General features: G+C 35.8%; 1 protein-coding gene across 1 annotated transcript; it reads right to left on the bottom strand.

Moving 5' to 3' along the window:
• Positions 1–280: 280 nt before the first annotated feature.
• LOC114518945 (uncharacterized protein C1orf112-like) lies at positions 281–18,694 on the bottom strand. The gene is made up of 34 exons (XM_028538989.1): positions 18,159–18,694; positions 17,800–17,839; positions 17,188–17,276; positions 16,922–17,032; positions 16,662–16,802; positions 9,729–9,815; positions 8,704–8,785; positions 8,501–8,585; positions 7,891–7,933; positions 7,700–7,801; positions 7,501–7,572; positions 7,035–7,102; positions 6,841–6,895; positions 6,253–6,322; positions 6,099–6,173; positions 5,965–6,008; positions 5,743–5,794; positions 5,541–5,604; positions 5,376–5,457; positions 5,200–5,282; positions 3,847–3,898; positions 3,565–3,657; positions 3,334–3,432; positions 3,026–3,103; positions 2,760–2,894; positions 2,608–2,688; positions 2,406–2,516; positions 2,050–2,151; positions 1,868–1,945; positions 1,740–1,781; positions 1,600–1,650; positions 1,177–1,296; positions 1,058–1,105; positions 281–735 (listed from the first exon to the last, which is right to left on the bottom strand). Exons 1-34 carry the CDS (start codon positions 18,237–18,239, stop codon positions 580–582), a joined length of 2,772 nt encoding a protein of 923 aa, XP_028394790.1. The 5' UTR covers positions 18,240–18,694; the 3' UTR covers positions 281–579.
• Positions 18,695–20,262: the final 1,568 nt, after the last annotated feature.

The following is a 20,262-nucleotide window of genomic DNA, read 5'->3' as shown; positions in this document are numbered from 1 at the left end:
TTTCATCGTTCGAAATTTTAAAATCTGACAAGTGGGCCTGGGAAAGAATTGCATGACGACATCGCATAAAGATTCTTAATCACAAGATGACGTCAAACGTGGAAAAACTGGCATTATTAGCGAGACATTCAAAATTCGTGGGAAAAGTCTCACCACCACAATGAATTGAACCATCTGCGGAGATATGCAATATTAAAAATATTTCGCTGAGGAATGGCCAAGGACATAATTAAAATATTGCAATTTCCTCCAACGACAAAGTTTAAATACTTCAACTGGATATAATTAGACCAGAGACTTAAACTCCGGTTCCCAATCCCAATTAGTTCGATTGTGCAATTGGCAGAACAGCGGTCTAAGAACCTGTGCTGATTATGCCTACTTATATGACTATATTGATTGGTAAAGTAACCCGAAGGCAAAAAAATAATTAATTTATCCATATATATATATCAGGCCGGTGGTCACATCTTTTGTCTTTAATTGTTATAGCAACCTTGATCCTCAGGAAGTATCTAATATAAAGACTACTTTTATACTTACAGATAAAATATTGTATAGTATAATTTAAAAGGAGTATTAAATAGATTTTACCATTGTTTCCAACAAAGCCTTCATTGACTTCAACTTCTCGCAAACTTCGGGCGGCAAATGAAGATTTCGTGAGTGTATTTCTTGAAGGGTTATTAAATGTTTCGATAATTCTTCCAACGTCGATGTTAATGTTTCTTCGTCCTGACGTATCACACAATATAGTATAAGGAATTGTCAGCTTGAGGCTCCCACCCCCCCTCTTGCCTTCCATGACAGAATAACCATCAAATCAAATTAAAATGAATCAAAAATTTTCATTAATTATACGAAAAAAAAATAAATTATCAACCCTGCTTTTCTCAGTAATTTTCCCATTAACACTCAAAAAACTAAAAGAAGTTCTCCCCTTCTTTTATTTTTAACGTCTAGAGAAAGGTTTATTCAAATACTCCTACCATAAAGCTCAATGGTCGTCGAATAAGCAACAGAAACCTATCAAATATTGTTTTATGGGATTACGTACCTCTTTTGAAGTTTGAAGACTTTCAACCTTGGTTCGTTTAGCATCACTCTGTTAAAAATTACATTACAAATTAACGGACAATCACAATAAAGTTAAACCAAACAGGTGCTAAAACTCACTTCATCATCTGTAACTTCGCGTTTTCGTTTTTCCAACTCTTTATTATCAGAGTTTGACGGCCATATTTCTGGACTTGAACAATTTGCCACAACTTTTATATTCTGTTCGGTATCTCCGATCTAAATAACCATACCATCAATATATATATTAATATATATATATATATATATATATATATATATATATATATATATATATATATATATTGTCAGAGGAATATATATATATGCCACCACACCACACCACACCACACCATACCATACCATACCATACCATACCATTAAAACACCATACCATACCATACCATACCATACCATACCATACCATACCATACCATATCATACATAACCAATGCACGTCAAACCCTACCACTCCACACTAAACATATCATATACCAACCTTATAGCATAAAACCTATGTACCTTGGCCACTGGTCCTAAAGGCGTGGTTTGCTCTTTAAGTTTTTGAACTATCTAAAATTGAGAAAAAATTAAGCAAACAATGATTATCTTTTACCATCCCTAATTATCCTTAGTACACGAGTAATATAAATATGCTTTACCATCGCATCGAGATCGTCGGCCTCACATCTGCTATACGGAATCTGATAAATACAAAAAAAAAAGAAAAAAAAAGTCTAATCACAGGATTTTCAATTGCATTTGTCATATTTTAATTTTAAATACTCACGCTACAGATAAACTTTTGAAAATCTTCTTTCATTTCATCTGGAACACATTCTTCCAAGACAGGCGTGTAAGGAGTAACCTTGAATTCAGAGTATATTTCATGAAATAAGACTAATTTCGTTTACTTCATTTCAATATAAGACGAAATTTCTTGACAAACGTACATGGTTTTCTATGGCGTACCTCGGCAAATCGTTTTAACGCTGTGAAAGCTTCATTGTGCACTAACCACAAATTTGAAGAGATCAGTGCACGGAAAATCTTTGCAATTGAAGTTGACTCATTCTGAAACATTGAAATATCATATTACGAACGAAACTGGGAACTGAATTGCCTGCGATATCAAGTCACTAAAATCTTTGAGGAAACAAACACTTCATTTATTGAATTGAATACATGACTGATACCTTTTTAATAACACATTGATATGAAGTTAATGTGCTATGATAATGGGAATGAGAGATTTCCTGTAGCTACTAATCGTACTCTAATCATGATAGGAGTGATTTTAAGCAAACTAGATTGTTCCAGAAGCTTACCTGCCCAATTGCGAAGGTAAGTTTCCCACATTCAGCCATCAGACGTGCAAAATATACGTTCAAATAGTCATCTTTATGAAGGTTAACAGCTTTCGCAAGGTTGTGTAGGACCTCAATTTAGGAGAAGGACGAAGTATCAATATTTGTACGTGAAGCACACAATGAAATGTTGCTTATTCTTTGTAAATATCGTGAAAATTACCTTGGTAAAATCTTGTCCACTTATGAGAGGCACGACTGAAATAAAAATATCAACGAAGCTCGTCCAACAAAAATCTGAGATCTAAAAAGGATAACACGTTGAATAGCTGACATATATACACAGTGTAATGAAAGACAGTTACATTGCATTACCTGTTTGGGTGTATTTATAAAAGCATCAAATAGACAAATTATGATAATAATCAAGTCAGATTTCAGATCTTCTGAGAAGCAATCAAAGACAATCGGGTGAGTTAATACGTTTTGTAGACAATTCAGTGTCTTTTCCTGTGAGAAAAAGAAAACAGCAAGGTGAGAAGAGGGAAAATTTTTCGGAATGTTTAAGAGAGTTAGAGCAATATAGTCTTTTGTTGATCAACCTATTATTATGTGTTGACGTTCAGCTGTTCTGTACCTACCAGTTCAGGTTGCGAATTTTTCTTCTTTAACCATTCTTGGAAAAAGGAAATTGAGACGTGCACTGTTGCTTGGGTCACCTGCAAAACAGAGAATTTTAAAAATCCAACGAGAGACATTGCGCCGTTTCAGGGAGCGCGGTGAATAACCATGTTTTATTATTCACAGTTTACACTAGTCATAATAAATCTAAGCAACTGTAAAACCACGAGCTTCTATGTGGAAAATGTTAACCACGCCTTTAAAAAGCCAAGTATGCAGTATAAAGTCGGTCCATACAGAAAGAGCTGGAGTAAACTTCATTGATTACCTGGGTTCGTACAGACTCGATCATTTTGTGAACAGGAACAACAGACCAGATTTCTAAGTTGTCAAAACAGTCAGGGGGGTATTCATAAACAAGCAACTCCTGGAAATATGAAGTACGTATTGATAATCAAATTTCAATCCTTGAAGGAGCCATACGACTTTAAAAATGCATATATAGGGGAACATTATAACGTGTATCATAACTGCATGTTTGCATGTGTCTATTGTTTACCTGGTGCTCCTGTGCCACTAGAGGCAAGAGTCTGCGTACCAAAGTACACATTTTGTTCTTCTGTTTATTACATGTCCATGAAACAGAACTTAGCTGCAAATGAAAAAGAATAAAATAAATACAACACTGATATATTTCCGAGAATAAAATGAACGAACTTCACGAAAATCATTTTATTTAAAAACCTACGAATGGTAACTATATGACCCGCGATTGCTACAAGACAAGGGATCGACGCCTTGTGCGAGAGATCATGTGCGAAATGAAACATATTTAGCTTACCCAATGAAGAAAAAGTTTCACATGATTATAACATAGATCGGCAGTCATCCATCTATAAAAACCATCCATTCATACTTTAGCTACGTTTTAAATGGACATGGAAAATCATTTCCTTTCATGCACTACTAGGCTATCCTACTATTTCATAGAGGATTTTTATTCATCCTATATATCATTTTCATTTCAAAACGGGAAATGTGTGAAGTGAATATTGTGAAGATGCTACTCTGAGTCACAAACCGGGTAAGCTGAAAAATTAGCTTGACCACGGTGGGAATCGAACCCGCGACCTTTGGTTTCCAACAGCTACTATAGGTCAAGACGGTTCGAGTAATAATATTTCGGAATTCAATCTAGTCCCTTCTATATCTTAAAGTGATAGTAATAGTGCGTCTTAAAGTGACAGTAATAGTGCATGTGTTAGAAATATAAAACAATAGAAACTCCGTGAAAAGTAAACATTTTGGAAAATATAATTCTCCACGTTTCGACTAAAATATAGTCATCATGAGAAAAAGAGTGACGATGATATTACATACTGTAATTATTCGAATAAACGCCGCGGCGTTTATTAAATTTTTAGCAATTAAGATGCGGCGTTTATTCGAGGGCGGCGTTTATTCAAGGGAGGCGTTTATTACAAACTCTTAAAAACTCTGAATTTCAGTGTGTAATTTAAACACCAATTTAACCAATACAATCAATACCCAAAAAAACTAAGTAAAAAAGTTATGTGTCTTTTCTATTTATATAATTATATACGAAAATTGAACTGTGGTTATAAATAAATGCTTCGAATAAACGCCGCAATGACGAAAAGGTTGCGGCGTTTATTTGAGGGCGGCGTTTAATGATATTTTTGCTTGTCCCTGCGGCGTTAATTCGAGGGCGGCGTTTATTCGAGGGAGGCGTTTATTCGAGTAATTACGGTATGTACAAGTACTAATGGTTCTGGGGGTCTTAATTTCGAGTGGAATTATACACACTTCAAATTCAAGCCAGGAACAGTTGAAGGAAAAATGAGTCAACTATCGGTCCTCCGGCAGGAATCAAACCTACGCTTTTGCCATGCCGGTGCAATGCTCTTGCCACTGAGCTTCATAGGTAGCTGATTAGTATACCATTGGAATTTGCCTACATCGAGTGAAGTGCCAAAAATCATAATATGTACAAGTATATATAGTGAAGTAATTAGATATGTTGAGTTAAATATTAATAAATCTTTAGAAGCTTTTGATGACTATATTTTAGTTGAAACGTACAAAATTATATTTTTCAAAATGTTTACTTTTTACGGAGTTTCTATTTTGAGTATTTTATTAAAATATGTGGTAGAAATGTGTGCTTATATACCTCGATATAAAACACCACACATCTGTGGCAATGGAGGATCTGATTGTACTATGATGAAGAACACTTCTTAAAAGAATATTTTCCTAAACATATATTTTTACCCATTTGAGCCAATTCGTACATTATTATTATATCGTCAAAAGGAAACATTTGTTGTACAATATTATCACACTCACGATAATATGGAAATGTTGAGATGAGATTGCTGAGATCGAGGCTGACAAACGTGATACAACGTATTCGTACAAGCTCACCATTCTTTATAAGAAATAATAAAATTCAAGTGAAACACTGCAAGAAATTATAAGCTGTAGTAAGCAAAAAAAACAAACAAACTTTACCTTTGAGCTTTACCGTTACACATCATCCCTGGAAGCAGAACTGGAAGAGACATTTCAACGAAACCTAAAAGAATTACGAGTGTATAAATTTATTTTAAAAAAATGGTGCAAACAATTGCTTTTACGAAATAAAACACTAAAAAGCTGATTTGCACGAGCAATCGAGCATTCGCATCAAAATGGGAGAATTCTTCTAACTTACATGCATCGCAACTGTTTAACAAGGCTTCAAAGATAGAAATACGTGGTTCTTCCTAAAGAAGGTTATAATCTTTTAGCGTTACTGTGACATGGGATAATTTACATTCACATCAACGACACAACAACGGTTGTTAAATAAACAAGCATATACATTAAAATATACAACGCCACAAGAGGCCACACATCTCACAGGCTACAAAAGATAAATATGATAATGCTATACCTCAGTGTAATTTGTTGGTTTTATCCAATACGAAGACACCTCCTCTGCAAGAGCATATCATTTTTTTGAGATATAACTCTCTATATAGGTTTCTATAGCTGAAGGAATGATTAATCAATCAATATATATATTACCTGGAACAAGGGGCAGTAAAACTGCGACGTTTGCTAAAGTGTAACAGCGTGGAAAGTTGTCCTTTGAAACAATTTCTGCAAGAGTTGAAATCGTCACAACTTGCAGTGAGAAAAATATATAATAAATATAAAATTTTGCAAATACACGTTTAACCTTGGTGAACCTTGGTTAATAAATCTGCGAATTTCTTGTTTAACACCACGACCTTAAGAAACGACTCAATCTAAATGTAAGAGAGGAGTTTTTATGAAGCACCAAGGGCACAAAAAATTAAAGTGCCTTAAAGTAGTATTAACCTATAAATAAATTACAGGCACAGTACTATTAACATCAACCTCACATCCAGGTTAGTCCACAGATGAAAGACCCTGGGTACTTTTAAATGTTGTAAACGTTGATAGTGTAGGTTAGGAGTACAAGGGTACCGAAATAGAATTTAAGATTAAACTAGGAGCCCGGAACAAAGCGAAAAATGCGACTTAGATCGTCTGGCAAAAATCTAGTCTGGCATCCTGTAGCAGTTCTCTCATCAGGAAGAATAAAGGAAGTAGGTGAAAATTAACGAATAACATTTAGGCAGCGCGAAAAAATTGCAGAGACCAGGCATGCATTTTGGTCTCCCCGTATATCATACGCTTCTCTACAATTCTTTATTCTCCTGACCAATCATCGACATTGAGTTCATATCTTATTACATGTGCATGTGTGGTGTTACAAACTAGAAATAAATATAAACCTTACCACGATCATGAGAGAGGTTCTGGTATCTTCCGAAGATAGAGTCCTTGACGACTGCCTGCCCGAAAATGAAGATGGCACACAAGATGATCATAGAGCATCATGTAGTAGTTTGAAGGGAATACAGTTTGATATGCAAGACTGTAATGACCATTGATGACTGTTCTGTTTCCTGGAAATGTTTCTTTCACACTCACTTTATTACTAAAAATATCAGCTCAATGATATCCTTGAATGCGGTTGCCAGAAGAAAATCTTGAAAACTCTGCAGCAGAAATTAAACAAAAAACCCAACTGTATTCCTAATATGTGGTTAAAATATAAAAAAAAATAAGAAAAAAAATCTTCCAAGAGTGGTTTGGGAGTCCACTTTTAAGCCGAAGGGCACTGTTTAAAGGCCAACACAGACCGGACGCGATGCGGCAACGCGACGCGAATTTTGAGTTTTCAGAAGCATATAAATTAAATTCCGGAAGTAAAATTTGGAAACTATGGACGCTAGAGCAGTCAAAATGTTTTATTGTTATGCAATATACAAGAATATTATAATAGTTTAAAATTTATTTGATTTTGAAAAATTAAACAACGTTGAAAATTCGCGCCGCGTTGCCAATTCGCGTCCGGTCTGTGTCGACCTTAAGAACTGCATTGTCGCACAGTTACCTGGACAAAATTTATTAACAGCTTGAACAAAAACTTCAAAATCTTCAAAAACTTCAAAGACGATGATTCATTCTGAAATAGGGAAAAAATAAACACGCATTTGGTTCTCTAGGTATTTTATATGCATTTATCACATATTATCTGAAAGATTTCACTATATAGTAATGCACAACACATATGTTTATTCCCCCATACTCACTGTCAAGTCTGCTTCTGCATTATCTTTACTGTCCGTAAGATTTTCAAAACTTTGCAGTCTTACTTTAATTGTAGCACACATCTGAGACACAAATCTATCGCTCTAAAGAAATGATTTCATGTATTGTCGTTGATCCTTCGTCGTTTTCATTGACCTAGTCATGTCACCTCTTACGTCTTTTTATGCAATACCTGAAGATGGTTTTTGATCACTTCTTTGTTTTTCATAACTAACCTGATGAAAGTTGATAAACAGTTTTTTAGAAATTTATTATTTGCGGAAGAGGGGAAAAGAAGCTGTATTTATGTGAAATTAAAACGATGACCGCTCGCTGATCACGATTTTCGTCATATTTCTTTATTAAAGGTTTTTCTTTATTAAACTCCTGCAGAGGTTTAAACCATCAGGCTGAGAAAGGTGCATATACCTCTGTTAGGCTGTGAAGTACTATTTTCGAAAAAATGTGGAGAAACGTATTCTGCTTGCGACTATAAAAGTTCGTGAAAATTGCCTGAGCTAGCTCACTTGGCACACCCTGCTCCATGATATACACTCCATCTCATCAGATCAAGCTAAGCTGTCTAACAAAAGCCAATTTTACCACGACCAAAGCTTCAAAAATACTAGAAAATTTCGCACTTTTCTCTGATTCGTTAGGCGAGCAGTGAGTTCGAATGATAATCATAGCGATGTTAGAAAGACAAGAGCTAACCAATGCGACTGTGACAGTGCACTACAACAGCAGCCCCCTCCCATGCAGAGTAAAGATCGATCTCGACAGGTAAATGTATTATACTGTACCTCATTAATGATTTCCACATACCAAGCGTCATGTTTCCGTCAAATCGTTCAGTGATCTCACAAATATCCAGAAGATTGTCACATACTGGTTGGATTGTAATAATAATACTTGTAAATCGTGCGATTATAGATTTAAAAGTATATTTACAAGTTATTGTGACCAACATCAGTTTGAGAAAAAAACAGACAAACTGAGAAGTTACCTGAAATAATGTTCTGAAGATCTTTTTCTGAGCTGCTGGTATTCAGTGCTTCTATTTTAACACATATCAGATCGAGAAGAAGCTGTTAAAAAGATATTTGATAATTATCGACAAGATTCATAAAATTTGAGGAAAAAACTGCGATCATCAACAAATCTCCTGACATGCATGGCTGATATTTTCCCATGCAGTCGACTAACGAAAAATTCTTCAAAGAAAACGAAGTTCGGAATTTAACCTTCACCACTGCTTACTGCTAAATTCCGTTAAACTACTGTATTATGCGAACGATTAAAATGACAGACATGCCACATTATAATTTATTGGTCTATGTTCCTATTAATCATATGTACTGTAATCGTAAAGTAATACTGGAAGTCAAATGAAATCTTAATATATCACGCATGCAAGCGGCCGAAAACAAATGATGTGTTAAAATAAGATCTTGTAACATTGAAACATTGAAACAAAATATCGAAGTGTCGACTTCTTCACTCCTCATCAGAATTAAAACAGCACGAGTTTTAGAGTTGTGACCAGATATTACCAACTTACTAATCTGATCAACTTCCAGTTTCTATTTTAGTTATTAGCTATAGGTCATAAGCTCTAATTTTTCAGGAAAACAAGAATATAACACACCCGACTTTATTCCGTTTGACTGCAAAATAACAAGCGTTCGCAACGCATGTTGGGTCGTTTAGAATATGACGTTTGAATTTTGAAATGTCACACGGTTTTGGCGCGCATCTTGCATGTAAACATATTCGAAACGCTTGCGGTATTTTAAAATATAGAAAGTCAATACGAAAGGGTGATGCTACAGTCATGGGAAAGCACTTTTTTAACACAAGCACTTTCTTTAAAGCACTTTCTTTCAACAACACTGCAACTATGTCAAAGGACAAATGGAACGCTCCGCCCAAAACAGTGCATGTGGCATTTCAAATGTCATCTATTAAACGACCCAACATGCGTTGCGAACGCTTGTTGTTTTCCAATCAAACGGAATCCGCTGTATTTACCTTTTGCAACTCAAAGGACTTTCTGAAAAGTTGTGACAGATCCTCAGAAAAATGACTAAACAACTTTCCATAAGAGGCCTCGCTTTTCTACAAGCAATAGAAAGTTATGTTACATAATGTTGACAAAATTTAATAAAAAGTTGGATCTGCATGTACTGAAATACTCTATACCAGATAGCTCCATCAAGTCAATGCTATTCTCTGCAGAATACTTTTATTAGCAAAGTGTTGGTAAATATTTAAGACAGATTACAAAACTATTGACTAGGTATATATATAGTAAGGAAGACGGACAGTTTTGTGTAAAAATTTCAAAACTCATCGTGTTTGTCTCATGCTGAATATCTACTTATCCACTGGCAAACTTTGGTCTCAGTCGGTACAATGACGATCGACCAGTGGGTTTTATCAAGAAATCTACCGAATATTAATTTCTTTCCGCATAGATAAAGATTTAAATCTTTTTATTATATAATATGCAGTGTTTTATTGACGAATCCGCCATTCTGAAAAGCGATAATAACATATGTCCGATTATTATTCACGATAATAACACATGTGCGATTATCGTGTTTAATCCACCGATCTGGAATCAGGAAGGGGGATAAAAAACTTTTCAAAAAAACCCAGTTTTTTATTATATAATATCATTCTCAACACTCGAAATAAATTCCATATTTCCGCGCATTCATGCATTATTCTCTATATTAAATTTTTTGTGTAGAAATTTAAGATCCCAGAAAATTTAGAAATTCATATTTAAAAATTTTCCAAAATATCTTATTGTGTTGATTGACGTCAATAACACTGTATTTCATTAACGTCTTAAAAGGTAAAAAATGTAATACTCCTGCTCTGAAATAAATATGCCCTTATTAATATACAATTACATTTAATGAAATCGTAAATATTAAAACATAATGCCAGTAGATATTTGACGCAAGAAGGAATATACAATATACAATATAAAATGACCATTTGGTGATAGATTTTTGATAAATACTTTGACGTTTTATCACCATAATGAAATATGACGGGACCAGTTTATAAAGTCTCAAATGAAGAAGTATGTTAAAGGAGGTTCCATGCGGAACCACACTTCATTTCAGCCGATAGGGGGCTGATTTTCTAATTTTCGTTTTATGAATATTTAATAGTGCAATTTCATACACTTCCCAAGTGTCATTCCAGTTTTCGCAGCACATAATCTGATACGACAAACGTCGGGGAAAATTGGAAAATGGGACTTGGAAGTTATCAATGGCGGGCATTATTGACGTTCAAAATTATCAGCTTGTATCTTGCAGTATTTTGCTTCGCAAAAACGTCAAACAAAAACGGTAAGTATTTGAAATCTTAGGACTCAACGATGAAATGTCTCTACATAAAACCGGTAGGTTTTATACCTTCAGTTGTATAAATTTCTATATTCACCTTGAAGTTAAGGAAATACTTGGGTCTATAATGAGTTATAGCATTGTATATATAACACGTACCAAAAAGGTATGATTGTTTTTTCATGGTGAAGGGTGGTTTTGGGAAGGAAAAGCTATAGTTCTGGAATAACTTCATGAATTCTTGCTCAATCTGGTTTTATATTTTTCTGGCACTTTTGAAGAGGGGTTTATTGCAAGGGGAGGAGATATTTATATTACAAAAAATTGCACAATGATATTTTTCATAGCTTTTGTGTTACTTTGGGGAGGGGCTTAGCTCCTATCTTATTTATTTAATTATATATATCACACTTTAATTTCAATTCTGAAAGAAACATTTATTAAAGCCTAAATGAAGATCTCTATGCTAACCCAAAATTATTATATATTTCCACAGTATACAAGAACATAATATGAAGATGTTTGTGTTTGGGTTTCCATGTGATTAGTGCATGTCAATGTCTTATCTGGTCTAAGGCCCGTTTAAAGTGCGATTTTCTTCTTTTGATAGATGTGAACGAGTGAATTAGTTACTGATGTTCAAATAGGAACTCGTACACGTCAGAGCATTCGTAACTTATCACTCGTTCATATCTATCAAAAGAGAAAAATCGCACGTGTAAACGGACCCCAACTTTTATTGTTATCCGCATATAGTATACAGGGTCATAAGCGTACAGGCCCAAACTCGTGTGAGCGGGGAAATAGACATGCTTGCATTTAGATCTGAAAACACCCTCATTTTTACAACAACTACGTATGAAAACAAGATTTTATTCGCATTAGAACTCGTTATTCTATTATGCCCGAATCTGCACTGCAGAAGATTTTTGCCCAAATATTATTGTGGAGAGAGGATCGAGGCTGTCCCCTTTGTCCCCCCACCTCTTGTACGCCTATCTACAAAGTGACTCAAAATGACTACGAAACTTGGATATGAAATGATTATATATTACCCTACTTTCAAATAAGGTCCGCTCGAAATGGAAGGAGATATTATCCTAGGCGGATTGTTTCCAATTCATCTAGCGAGTGAGGAAAATTGGAACGCGTGCGAAGGAATAAATGATGTCTACGGTTATCATTTCACGGAAGGAATGTTGTTTGCCATTGAACAAGTAAATTCTGATCCCAACCTGCTACAAAACATCACCCTAGGAGCTCATATTCACGACACGTGTGGAAGTGGAACAGTCGCAGCCAATGCAGCAAAAGAGTTCATCAAAATGACTTTGGTCAAAGACAGTCCGTCGCAGCTAGCAGGAGTGATTGGAGCCTCGTATAGTGGGGTATCCGAGGTAGTTGCTAACTTCCTACGGGTTTTTGAAATCCCGCAAATCAGTTATGATTCCACAAGCAAAAGTTTAAGTAATAAGGATATTTATAGCTATTTCTTCAGAACTGTTTCCCCAGATTCCTTCCAAGCACAAGCGATTGTGGATATTTGCAAGGAATTTGGATGGAATTATGTTTCAACTATCAACACACATGGAGCTTACGGGACCAAAGGAATTGAAGAGTTTTGGAAGGCAGCAGAAAGCAGAGGTTTGTGTGATTTTGTATAACATTCAATTCGCGATGAGTTGTAAGCAAGTCGTCTGTGATCATGTTTAGTAAGAGTGAGACTGGCCCAGTGAACGGCAATAAAACCTGGAACGCTAACTTAGCCGCCATCTTTGAAGCCAAATATGAAGGTAGTATTTCTCAGTTTTTGAACGTTTGAGACAGACGTAGAGAGTAATTAACTAGGAATTGTCTAGAACTATGTAGAATATAATCATTGGTAATTTTTATAAGAATTGAACGAGTACCAGAGTCAAACTCCTGCTTCAATTTTTGGTTTCAGCCAAGTTTTACGCTGAACTAAAGGAGTTAGCTTCCAGTTGATATTCCAGTTCACTGGACTGGACCCGCATGCGTTTCCAATGCTAATGGCGGCCATTCTTATATGTCCAGTATTAGTATACATATCAGTGGATGACGAGATAAGCCTGTCAGCATGTGAACTCTCACAAGAGAATATTCATGTGTCAACTGCAGCTTTTTATTCGTACAGGAATATGTATTGATACGAAAGAACGCATGAAAGCCCATCCAACCGATTCAGAGTATGAGGAAACTATACTGCGAATCTATGAAAGAGCTGAGCGCAGTCAAGTATCTGTGATTATAATATTTGGTACGCATGCCGTCATACGTAATTTACTGAAAGCTGCCTCGAAGCACACTTCTAGAGCACCCAGGCGGTTCACGTGGTTTGGTAGTGATGGTTGGAGTAACACACTTGAGCTTGTTGGGCCTGAGGTTGAGCCGGCGCTTGGCGCGTTGACTATCATGATGATCAAGGGTGATATACCACAAACGTTCAAAGATTACTTCACCAGCTTCAATTTGACAAATTATCCAAGAACAAATAAGAGGTATGCTGTTTTCTCAGTACACAATTGAGAAAGGTGTGCGAGATCGACCACGCCTGGAAAGGTTCAGGCGTAGTCAGTAGTTTGCAACACTAGTCGTCACTGCACAGCTAGTGCAAGTTATAACATACCCTACCATGCAGGGATCATTTGACTATTTTATCATAATAGTAAAATTTGTGCAGAAATAATAACGTTATTTTAGAAAAGCTTTGGGCTGCCCTGCATCTGATGGAGTGCGTGTACTGTTCCCTGCAACTTAAAATTTAGGTAATTGACCAAATTACGCAACGATACACATGCACGTACTATACCATCACAATGATATGCGTATAGTGCGTCTATAAAAATACAAATGAGGTAAACATCGGATTTATCAATGCACAAAATCTCTTTGATCACTGCACAAATTTTTTATCATTCCACCTTAGAATGATCCTTTACCAAGAGAATGAAACCATATCTTAGCACTTCATATAAACAAATTCTGTATTTCTTAGATATTTTCAAGAGTTTTGGGAAAACCATTTTCAGTGTAGACTTGCTGAATTAGACGCATCAAAATATCATAAATTTCAGACGAATTGCCAGGGGAATGAGACTCTGACGAAGAGCGATTTACAATACATTCCAATTCGGACCGTTGTGAATGCAGTGTATGCCTTTGCTTACGCTTTGGAGAGTTTGCATAAGGAACTATGTGGGAAACAAGCTGGGGTCTGTGGTGAGATGAAAAATTTCAAGAGAGCAAGACTGCTGGAACATCTTAAGAACATCTCCTTTTGGGATTCATCTGTGAACGCCACTATCGAGTTTGATGAAAATTATGAGGTGAGTGAGGTGCGAGGGGGACATTCGAGTAGAGTCCCATGCACCTGTATTCTTGCGGAGCATAAACACGCCACATCAACTTAATAAGGGCTGTTTATATGACCCAGGCTAGCCAAGTTAACCGGAGTGATTTATGTCATTCGAGTCATTCTTTGTTCGCGAAAACTGTTCTAAGTTCTAACCAACCCTACGACAAGTTCGCACCTTTCCTTTCTGCTTCATTTGTACCTATTCCTATAAATGGCCACTCTTTTCAGCATCATTTAACGCATGTCTTATCAATATTTTCACAGGTTAGCGCTATGTATGATATCATGAACTACAGGAACGACAATGGTGTCCTTAAATACGTTCGAGTGGCGACCTGGAAAGGGGAGAAAGTAGACGGAAAATTAAGATCCAAATTAGTACTTTTAGAAGATATTAAATGGCTTCAAGGAGTGACCAGTCCTCCAGCTTCCTACTGCTCAGGAAACTGCAAAGAGAAATATGAAACACCAGTTCACGTCCCTACATTTGACTATCACTGCTGTTGGGAGTGCAAAAAATGCAATAAACTTCAAATCGTCCAGAATTATACATGTGTTGATGGCCCCTTCGGGTTGGTTCCCAATGGCAATAGAACAGGTTGGATGAAGCGTGAATTGGTCTACGCAAAGTGGAATGATAATCTATCAATTGCATTGATTGTTTTATCTTTTGTCTCACTGGTACTAACATCGTGTATCTTTGCATTTTACATCAAGTACAAACACAATCGCTGTATAAAAGCTAGCGGTCGAGAGCTGTGTTTTGTCTTGTTAACAGGCATCGCCCTGTGTTTCGCAGTGTCAATATTGTTTATCGCTAAACCCGGAGGCATCGCGTGCAATGCGAGATACCTCATTTCTGGTCTATCACTAGTTATGTGCTATGCGCCGTTATTCATCAAAGTAAACAGGATACATCGTATTTTTACCCACGCGAGAACCTCAGTCGCTCAACCCTCGTTCGTTTCACCACGCACACAACTGCTGATAACATTCGCATTCATTGGAGTCCAACTGCTGTTCACCACATTCACTGGTCTTGTAAACCCAATAGTGGTTAAGGAATTTTATAACAGCGACAGGGAAGAGCTTCTCCTGGAATGCTATAGGGGTGATCTTGGATTCACGCTCAATCTAACCTATGTCATGTTCCTCATGTTTCTCTGTACCGTGTACGCATTCAAGACAAGGAATTTTCCAAGAAATTACAACGAATCAAAGATTATAGGAATTACGATGTATATCACCTTTGCTGTGTGGATGGTGTATTTTCCATTGGCTTACAAAACCGCTCACAGTTTACAGTATACGTATCTTACATCAAGTGTCTATCTCGTCATTGGTGTAGTCACCTTGATCGGGCTATTTAGTCAAAAGGTTTATATCGTGTTTTGCACCACAGATGTGATGGAGGAAAACCTTAGTATGTCAACGAGAGCGAGCATTTCAATTCCGATGTCAAAGCCCTACCAAGAGCTCCAAGATGAGGGTTCAATGGAGGAAGCTTGATAGGACCGTTGGAGTATTTCAACATAGATAAGCCGCTGTACGATGAATGCACCAACAACTCTGAACTGATAATTAAAAGGACACTAAAGGTTCGACAATGAAAAGAAACAACGGACGTCTGAGCAATAGAAGACTGCAGAGTCTGCAGTCATTTGAAGAAGACTTTCGATAATTACGTCATTTGGCCTTGGAGCCTCGTTTGCATGAACGCGAATCTTTAGCCAATCACCACCAGTCCTACCTCCATTTATATAAATAAACCCTGATCGATCCGATGAAGCTTATACAACCTTTGTCACAACATAAAGGCAATTCAAGCTATTTACATTCTTATTCTTTCACTGAACACTTAATGAACCAGTCACTATTTCTGGTCACGAATTCTTCAATTCTAGCTGCTGCAGCTTGCAATTAAGACTTGATATGAGACTTGGTAGTGCAAGTCTGGTTTTCACTTGACTGGAGTAATGAGAGTTTAAAAGAATCAATTATACCTTAGTAGGTCGACTTTCTCAGTACTGCTATGAAACATTTAAACTCACAATTTATTGTAACTAAGTATTGACTATTAAAAAACAAACTGTATTCAAACTAACTTAGAAAAATATGTAAATAAGTAATTTCTATATTTAAAAAATTAATTCATTACCAAAATGAAAGAAAATGCTTGTGAATGAAAAAATAATAAAAATGAAGTTAAATTGTTCAAACCTGACAGTGCATGAATGTTGACTTGATGATCATCAGAACTGGTACAGGGAGAGAGTCGATTTCATGAATTCTGATACATTGAAATGTCTTGGAAATATGTTGCACACATGCTTCGATGCATTCTAATACAGTTATCACCACCTTGAAATATTAGACAATGTGAAGAAAAGTGTTTGTTCTCAAGTATTTCAACGCAAGCATGATTATTCTAAATTAGTAGCATTAGGGTGCCAAGCCAGCAAAATTACGATTATACATACCCAAAGAAGATCATGTAAAAGTTGTGATCTATTTGCTATAGTGTTCTGTTCATCTTTAAGTTGAATAATATCCTCTATTTCAAGAAAAATCTTCTCAATGCAACAAAACAACTAAAAAAAATGTATAGCTTTACATTGGACTAATTGTTTTAGAGCTTGCAATGTTTGCAAAAGTGAGAACAATCTGTAGATTCTGACTATATATGTGAGATTCGGAAAATTGCAGCCTTCCTAACTATTAGCACAAACAAAATTGGCTTAATTACATCTGAAAACACATGACGTAAGAGAGTTTCTTCTAATGTTGTTAAAGACAACTTTGGTAGCAATCCATGACACAGAAATGAAAAAACATCTAAAAAGTGAAAAATGTATACATATAGACAATGCATATATCTACCACTATTTAGTATACACCTGACTATTGTCTATTACAAATCCTACATTCTGATTGGCTACTCAACCATCGTCTATTCGTGATAGTGCACGTTTGGGAAAAATTCGCTCGCGCGACCGTTTAAAATTGAATTAATTAAATTATTTTTCGGTGAAATTTTGCGGTGTATCGATTATTTCCTCGAAATTAATATATCTAGGTACAGGGTGTATACTAAAACAATTAGACAACTCGCCTTCGTTGCCTATGAGCGGATAGTCAACTCAGGCTTCGCCTTCGTTTACTATTCGCTCATAGACAACTCGGACTCGTTGTCTAATTGTTAAATAGTGTGTAGATTATGAACACGAGTATACATATGAACATATATATATATATATATATATATATATATATATATATATATATATATATATATATATATATATATATATATAGTGCCAGAGATGTTTTTTAAATTCATTTCAAGATATCTAAATACCAATTTTTTCTTGGTGTTCTGAAGTTTCATGGAATAATGTTTATGTATGGTTAAAGATTATAACATAATCATAATTACCAATTTTAACCTACTGCAATTAAGTGTTGCATTTGACTGATTAAGTAAAACTGAACAATAGGCAATAAGTAATACTGGGAACATGCATACGAGACTGCATCAAATCAACATTACAAATAAAATCATAACTAGCCTGTGCAGGCTGTGGCTGAGAATCCTGAAATTACATATTAGTGGTTTATCAGTCCAGACTGATAGGTCTACAGTTTTCAATGGATATAGACGGCGTACATTAATTCTCCGTACATTTAAATCCTTAAAATGACATGTAAAAAGGATATAATAGCTTTAGGAATGACTTCTTCAAGGTCACGTTCTTGATGCCTCCATTCTGGTGGTATTGTGATTGGAGTTGTCGCCATTAAAACCCTCTTAAAGGTGTTTGCATAAGTATATACTATGTATGTCCCATGTCTCTAGTATGAATGGAAAAATGAACGACAGCATCTCCTTAAAATAGTGTAAAAGTTATATTATCTTCGCTCATGTTGTCGTTTTGAAAATAAAAAATAGCGGGAAAATTAATACTAAAAATATTCTTGTTCCCAGTCTGCAGGGACCAGTGGCAGGGACCAGAAGGGACGGAATCTGAAGACATCATTCCGCGTTGAGCTTTTGACTTCAATAATGCACCACTATTCGTTAAGTAAAACTTGTGTTTACGTAGTATAACCTCAAAATTGAAAGATGGACAATATAGGTAAATATCAGTAACGGTGTACTCTTTTGAGCTGAGCTACACTGGGTTCCCCACCCAGTCGGCAGACTCGGCACTTGGCAATATTGCACTATTTCAGCTCAACAGATAAAAGATTTTCGAAGACTAGGCGGCAATAATACGCCAATTAACTGAAATGATAACCATGCTAAAGTTATAGTCTTACAAAAAATTCCACTAGAAATTAGGTTATACCTAAATGGGAAATCTGACGACAACTAGGTGGATTTAATATGTCATATTATATGAGCTGTTAGCTGTAGAGCGAAAGGTTTTGTATTTGGAGAAAAAAGGAAAGGCCTTCTATGTTGTGACAATTTATTGGAATGAAGTCGAGGCTCGGCTAAAGCCCGAGTATCCGAGTAATGGAAATATGACCAACGTGACCTCGGAATTTCCCATGAAATCTACTTTGTTTTCAAGCACAGATAAATTCCACATTAAGCTTTTGCAATTATTCCATTTACGTTTGACATTATGCACGTTTGGTATTCAATAATACTTCTGGAAAGTATTATATTAGAAGCTATAAAGATTCTTAAGAGTTCTTGGATCTTTAAAGAACAAAGTGGATCTCTCAGGAATTTCCAAACTTATTATTATTTTTTACACGCTAATCTGTCGTATATTATACCTTTGAAAATATAAGTGACATGTTTATGATAAGAATGATAAGATTGAGTTCAGTCGGTTTAAAACTATTTCTTTTCTAAACTTAAATTCCCATAATGGTGCGGAAAATCGAAATAATTCCCATTATGAGGTAAAGTGAGGCGACTTTACTCAAACGAGGATAAAGTTAAATGATAAATTTGTGCTTCGCAAATCTTAACTTTTGCTTTTCGAAGTTGTTTGTCGTAGAAAACTTTGGTGCATACTCACTCGCGTTGCTCCGTATTCGATTATTGCACCCTTCTGATCGTATGCAGGGTGGCGGACGTCGCGAAGGGAGAGTTTAGAACGGCGGGGCATCGGTCACATTTATAGCGAAGATATATAGGAAGCTTAAATTTATAAATATGTGAAGATTTACAGATCCAGGAGTAAAATGAAATCCAAAACTGGCAAAAGCAGAAGTTTATGCAATTAAGGTTTTAAGATCCGCTCAGGCATTCAAATTATAACATTAGAATAAATAGGATAAAACGTTTTTTTGAACACTGAAAAGAGTTACCGGATAAGTTAAGAATCAATTTACCAAATCGTCATTTTAGTGCCGACATGAAAACAAATGACTCTAATCAAATGAGATGTTTGGCCTAACTGTTCATGCAGCTAGTCTATCACCGATTAACCCCCGAGTCATATATAGATAGAAATCCATATACCCATGCAGATATACCCTACATAGGCCTAGGCTTATATAGCTATAGGTAAAAAGTCAAACTAATTTTATTTAAACTGAAAAATTCGACCGTCTCATACAGCTCCAAATATTAGAAGTAACCAGTCTTGCTGGAGAATTGCACCGGCATCGCAAAAGCGTATAGGTTTGGGCCTATAGTTGACTCATTTTTCCATCAACTGTTCCTGGCTTGAATTAGAAGTGTGTGTAATTTCACTCGAAATTAAGACCCTGCATCGAGTGAAGTGCCAAAAATCATGTTGATAAGTTGGTTCAATTCTCGGGCAAAATAGAAGAATTCTATGTTTGTTTTTGTTATACA

This window comes from Dendronephthya gigantea, unplaced genomic scaffold (assembly GCF_004324835.1).
Source record: "Dendronephthya gigantea isolate DGI-Jeju-01 unplaced genomic scaffold, DenGig_1.0 000012F, whole genome shotgun sequence".
In the NCBI taxonomy this organism is placed as follows: Eukaryota; Metazoa; Cnidaria; class Anthozoa; order Malacalcyonacea; family Nephtheidae; genus Dendronephthya; species Dendronephthya gigantea.
Note: the sequence above shows the minus strand (reverse complement) of the source record. Positions and strands in the feature narration are given on the sequence as shown.

Excerpts from the sequence above, each read along its gene's own strand:
- LOC114518945 (XM_028538989.1), bottom strand. The coding sequence starts at position 18,239 with ATGGCGACAACTCCAATCACAATACCACCAGAATGGAGGCATCAAGAA. Across the intron at positions 6,009-6,098 it reads TTTACTGCCCCTTGTTCCAG|AGGAGGTGTCTTCGTATTGG; the intron begins GTAATATATATA and ends ATGCTCTTGCAG. Across the intron at positions 5,795-5,964 it reads AACCAACAAATTACACTGAG|GAAGAACCACGTATTTCTAT; the intron begins GTATAGCATTAT and ends AACCTTCTTTAG.